We start from the raw sequence: 5806 nt of genomic DNA, 5'->3' as shown, positions 1-5806 counted from the left end.
GGGGCTGTGAGGGGCAGGAATGAGGGGTAAAATCAACCCACAGAGCCTGGATGCCCGGCAAAGATGGATGTTTTCCACCCATTCTGCTTCAGTTCCGAATTTGTCAGGGATTTCCCTGGCAGTGAGTGCCATCTACGGGGCACACCCAGCACCTTCTGCCTCTCCGGGAGGTGCCCAAAGAACCTGCTGCCAGCTGGGGCCTGCTGCCCAGCCCTGCCCAGAGCCTGCCTGGCTGCTGCCCCCCCGGGAGTTACCCTGTCCTGCAGCCTCCAGACAGAATTAGGACCCACGTTTCATAAACGTGAACCTGAGAGCAGTGGGGTGACCCTGCTTTGGGGGGTCTCACGGGGTTATGCCTCCCACCCTGCTCCTGCCTCTCTGGCCAGTTGCTTTCACCTGTCCAACTCTGACCACCAAAGCTGGGGGTAAAACCCGAGGATGTAAATTTGAGTGGAGGGAGGGGTTAGGGCTTTGTTTCATCTGAACTGTCTTTGAATGTCGGTATTGTTGGGCTCTCACTCCCCGTGTGATGGGTACTGACGAGGCAGAGCAGGGGCAGGCGCTGCTCCAGGGAAAGCCACCCAGAGCAGGGATGCTCTCAGGAGAAGCAGGATTCCTGCAGTGGCCATCACTGCAGGCCTTCTCCTGGCAAGAACATCTGTTGGAGACTAAAGCCAGGATGCCTCCACACCGGCAGCACTTTAAAGAGGCTCCTTTGCTGAGCAAAGAGCTCTCTCTCCTGGCTGCTGCTAGCTTTCCTCTGCTCGTTGCCCAGCTCCCTTGTCCCACCCAGGAAATAAGAGAGGAGGAGGAGGAGGAGAAGACCTTGGGGAGGGACTGGCACACCGGAGCGGAGGGTTGAGATGGTTGTTCCAGGATGTGCCTCACTGCCTTTGGTGTGCTGGCAGCCAGTGCTGGGGCTCAGCTGGGAGCACTGGGGTGAGAGCAGCAGGGCTGGAGGAGCTCCACGGGGGCTCAGCACCGTGGGAATCACACAATGCAATCTGCTCTATCCAAAAATCTGCCGGTTGTGGTGTGTGCGGCTGTAAAACCCTGCCCAATTCTTGGAACAATTCCAGTTTGCTGAGCCTCTGGCAGAAGGGAGCCCTCCCAGCCAGTCCGAGCTTTCTAAGCCAGAGGGAAGGGGCCAAAAGGGCCTTTTTAGTAACATTTCCCCCCTTTCCTCCCCACCCACTTGGACTGGCCTGGAACATGCTACCAGCCTGTCCCACCAGAGCCACGTTGCCACAATCAGGAGGCAACTGCAACGGTCGGGTGCGTTTTATTGAAAGCTGACATCTGTCTCCCCTCCCTGCCTGGCCTCACAAATCTGCTGGGCACAAGCATCAAGACATCAACATTAATATCAAGAGTCCCAGGGCACTGACCCTTCCCCTCTGCTGCTCCTCTCCTTCACCAGCGAGCCAGAGCGACCAGCCGGCCAGGGGCTTTAGTGTGATCCCTACAGCCCATCTGTCCACCCCACACATATTAACAGCCCTGGCATCAGGTTTATAAGTCGTGTTTTCTCACAGAGCAAGCAAGAGAGAATAAATAACAGCGGCAATCGGCAACAGTGAGACCTCGTAACAAGAAACACAGAGCTGGCACTTCCAGAGGCCTTTCCACCTTTCCCAGTTTTCCCGCAGAGCAGAGACCTGCACCCGGGCAGCGCTGGAGTCCCGTACGGCGTGGGGGGGCTCAGGGGTCTCGCCAGCATCGCAGCCGAGCTCTGCGCCCCGCAGCACTGCTCTCTTGCCCAGCAGTCCCTTCCCGCTCCTCCCGTGTGTCCCGCGGGTGCGTTACCTTCCCGGCACCGTCGGGCCCCCCAGCTGGGCAGGTCAGTGGATGGGGAGGCACTGGTGGTGTCCCCAGCTCTGGCAGTAGCCCAGCTGCCAGGGGACTGCCCCGGCCAGGGGGTCTTGCAGGCTGCCCGTGTATCTCTGCTGCCAGGCGCCTCGCAGCCCGGGGTGGGGGGTCCCGCTGGAGCAATAGGCAGGGCTGGGCCCGGAGCGATCCTCCCTGGGGCTCTCGTAGCGATGGAGCTGCCTCTCCGGGAAAAACCCGGCAGAAAGAGGGGACGGAGGGCAGCGCTGCAAGCCGGCACCGCCCGAAGAACCGGGCTCCCAGCGGGGCTGGGGGCGACTGGCCTTCATCCCCGGGTCCTGCGCGGGGACCCCGGCCCGGCTGCGGCACTCGGAGTGGGCGCAGGGCCAGCAGCACCCGGCGCCGTGCAGGGACAGGGACAGAGCCGTGATCCTGTTGATGGCTCGCCGGAGGGTAGCGATTTTGGAGAGCCTTTTGCCACCGAGGTCATGTTTGAGGGCCAACCGCAGGGCGTTGAAAGCTTGGTTGTAGTCCAGGATCCTCTTGCGCTCTCTGACATTGGCAGCCATCCTCCTGGCCTTGGAGCGCACCGGCCTGCTCCTCTTCCTCACCTTCATCCCTTCGGTGTCCCCCAGGCAGGCAGCTGCTTCCCTCCCCTGGGGGACCCACAGACTCTGCCCATAGCACACCTGGGGTGCAGCCCCTGCTTCCAGCTCCTCTTCTGAGCTGTCGGGCTCTGGTGCGGCGCCTCTGCCCACGACTGCTCTGGACATGGCCACCGATGAGGGGGAGCGGGAGAGGTGCTGCTGCAGTCCTGCCTCCTGCAAGGGGTGGGAGACACTCCTCCAGGGACACGCAGCTGCCTCTAAAAACCCCACCGCGGGGCTCTCATCACGTGGCTCTCCCCCCGCCCCGACCCCCCTCACCTGCCTGCAGGTGTGCTGCCTTGTGGAGAGGCACAGGGTGAGCTCTGCCTGGCCTCTGCCCGCAGGGGTGAGCCTGAGCATGGTGCTGGGCTGGAGCGTGGGGCACTGGTGCTGGGGTGCCCAGAGCTTGTGGTGGGATGCTCACAGACCCCGAAGCGGGAGGAAAGCACCTCAGCCAAGCACACATTGCTGTGGTTGTTGTAGTCTCTGCTAGGAGTTTGGTCGCTGTGGGAGTTCCCTGTGCTGCTCTGTCCTCTCCTCTGCTGGGTGGGCCAGCGGCTCAGCCTGGCCCAGGCCATTCCTGGGTTTTCTGTGGTGCTGTGGGGCATCACCACCCTGGCATGGGGCTTGGGCTCTGCTCCCCCACACCCACTGGTCCTGCAGCATTTCTGCTATTTCCCACCTAGAGGAAACTGAGGCACGAAGTGATGATGTTGCTGAGGAGAGCAGCGAGTCTTGTGTCTGCTTGTAGGAGAAGACAAAATTACTCCTACCCCAGAAACGGGGTTGGAGCCTTTAGGACAGTGTCTTAGGGCTGCTCCACGCAGCTGCACCCTGTCGAGAGGGGAGCATCCGTGGGCACGGCGGTAGGTGTGTGCCTGGGCAGGAGAAGCCCCTGGGAGCCAGAGGAGGAATGTGCGGGCCTTGGCACGCCTCTGCCCTGCGGAGCAGGAAGGAGGAATGTGGCAGGAGGGACTGGGGCAGGTGATAAAAGAGCTAAAGTGCTACCTGCCTCCAGAGCCTTCCTGTCCCTTCCCAGCAGCGGGGAGCCTGGGGGCAGAGCTGTTTGGGCTGGTGCTGCTGGGCCTGTCCGGCACTCATTCTGAGGAAGACGATGCTGAAAGCAGCTCCTTGTTCCCTGCATCCCCAAACCGGCAGGACAGAGGGACTTGCCAGGTGCGGGGGGTCCAGAGGCCATGGGGAGGGCCCCGTCCCCGTCCTCTGAGCAGCGCAGGGCTGCCACGTGTGTTTGCCCATCACTTCATTAGCGAGCAGTCGCTAAATGCCGTCCTGTGTGAGGGGTAACGTTTTGAAAAATGGCCCCATAGTGGGTCTGACAAATTGTTGGGGTGACTGGTGCAAAAGCAGAGCCCCGGGAGAATGTGCCCCCCTTGGTCCATCCCTTCCTATCTGATTGTCCTGGCTCACGTTTGATCAATAGCCACAATTAGCGGGGGGTTATTTGTCTATTGCCCTTCTCCTCTCTTGGGTCTTTGAAGTCGGAGCTAATTTAGGTGCCTCTTCTCCAGGAACCCAATAAATCAGGAGCCGAGGCCTCGGGGAGAGGGAAGGACCAGGTAGCAGGACTTCAAAGGGAGGTGAAGGTTGCAAATATTTTTGAGCACTCACCTGTGCTCACTATGGCCCTCTTGTTCTCCCCAGTTGCCTTCTGGCTGCCCAGCCTTGCTCTGCCCAGGAGCAGATGCTCTCCTGGCCAATGCTTACCCGGTGAGCTCAGATCAGGAGCATGGGGCTCAAGATGCCTGAATAACAGGAGGACATGCAAGCCAGGCCCGCTTAGGGATGTGCCTGTCCAAAACCCAGCTAAGCAGAACAGATCCCTGCTGTGGGAATGTTTTTGCTGGTGTAGGAGGTCTAGAGGTGCAGTACAGAGCAAACATGGAGGTGACTGAACCTGGCCTGAAGCCAGGCCCAGCTGGGGCGACGTTTGGGCTGCGGCAGGGGCAGAGGGCAGACAGCAGCCCCCAGGCTGCCCCCATCCTGCCCACAGCCCCCAGGAGCTCGCTGGGGAGTGCTGCCAGGAGTTCCCAGCATCTCAGCTCTGAGCAGCCCTGGGCCTGCAGGGATCCAGCCCCGGCTCTCGGAAGCGGGCAAAGCCAGACTGTAAATCATGGGTCATCGGATGCCACCTGCCGCCTGTAATTAGTGCATCCCGCTGGGCCGTCCCCACCTCGTCCTGGACACTTCCTACCTAGGTGCCCATTACAGGGTGGGAGGCCAGGAGGAACGCCCACCCAGGCCCTGCTCCCTCGGCCCCCACTGATTTATTGCCATGCGCTGGAGAGATTTATGGGCTGAGATGGGGAGCCAGAAATGTGTTGTAAGGCTCTGCTGGGCCTGTCTGCCTGACAGATGATGAAAGAGCTGTAATTATCCGTCGCCACGCATAAATCAGGCCACTCATGGCAAACACCACCCCCCCGCCAGCCTCCACGAAGGGGTTTGAACCCCAGGGATACCCCATCTCTCCAGCACGTGTCACACTGGGCTTGGGGCACTGCTGAGCACTGGACACCTGCTCATCAGCACCGTCACAACTCTTGCGGGTCCCGCATCCCAAAGGTGGTTTGGGTGTCTTTGCCCCTAACGCTGTTGCAGAGTGGGGGCTGCAGCTCCTGCAAAGAGCCCTGGCCTGGCTGCCCCTCACCCACATCCCTCCAGCATCCCCAAAGCGTTGCCAGGTGAGAGCTGCCAGGATCATCTGGGAGCACAGCCCTTGCTGGAGATAAAACCTTGATGGGGTGGTGGTGAAGGGGCAGCTGACACGGGCTGGGGGGGCTGCCCAGCTCCTGGCCGTGTCCCAGCACCATCCATCCTCCTCAGGAAGGCCGCACTGGGAGGCACAGCTGTGCCGGAGGGAGGGCACGGAGAGGGAGCTCGTGGTGCTGAGGTATGAGAGCCAGCGACTGGCACGCAGGGAGGTGCCCACTGCTGCACAGCCCCCTGCTCTTGGGTGGTGGTGGAGGGGAAGGAGGAGGCGGTTGTTGCGACACTGCCTGGGCCCCGTGGGTAAATAAATAGGGCGCTTTGTTCCTGCTGGGGCCAGGCCAGGTGGCACAAAGGGACACAGCTTGAGTCAGCCGGCCAGCACGAAGTACACGGGAGGAGGCAGCTCCCCAGCATCCCGTGGCTCAGCACCTCGCGTGGCACAGGGGAACGGCCAGCCCTGCCCGGGGCGCGGGGTTGGAAAGCCCTGTCCCGTGGGGTGGGGGTGAGCTGGGGACACGCGCTGCCCTGGCAGCTCAAACACAGTGGGCACACGCGCCGTGGCACTGAGCGGGCGAAACGTCTCACGTGGGCCTCAGTCACCC

At 61.6% G+C, this 5806-nt stretch overlaps 1 protein-coding gene across 1 annotated transcript; it reads right to left on the bottom strand.

The window, feature by feature from the left end:
- Positions 1 to 1841: 1841 nt before the first annotated feature.
- Positions 1842 to 2600, bottom strand: BHLHA9 (basic helix-loop-helix family member a9). Its single transcript, XM_026861892.1, has one exon. It carries the CDS (start codon positions 2598 to 2600, stop codon positions 1842 to 1844), a length of 759 nt encoding a protein of 252 aa, XP_026717693.1.
- Positions 2601 to 5806: the final 3206 nt, after the last annotated feature.

This window comes from Athene cunicularia, assembly GCF_003259725.1.
Source record: "Athene cunicularia isolate RWA chromosome 19 unlocalized genomic scaffold, athCun1 chr19_part1, whole genome shotgun sequence".
Classification (NCBI taxonomy): Eukaryota; Metazoa; Chordata; class Aves; order Strigiformes; family Strigidae; genus Athene; species Athene cunicularia.
This window is presented reverse-complemented; position numbering and strand designations above follow the sequence as displayed.

Bases quoted from the DNA above. Each gene is read 5' to 3' on its own strand.
- BHLHA9 (XM_026861892.1), bottom strand. From the start codon at position 2,600: ATGTCCAGAGCAGTCGTGGGCAGAGGCGCCGCACCAGAGCCCGACAGC.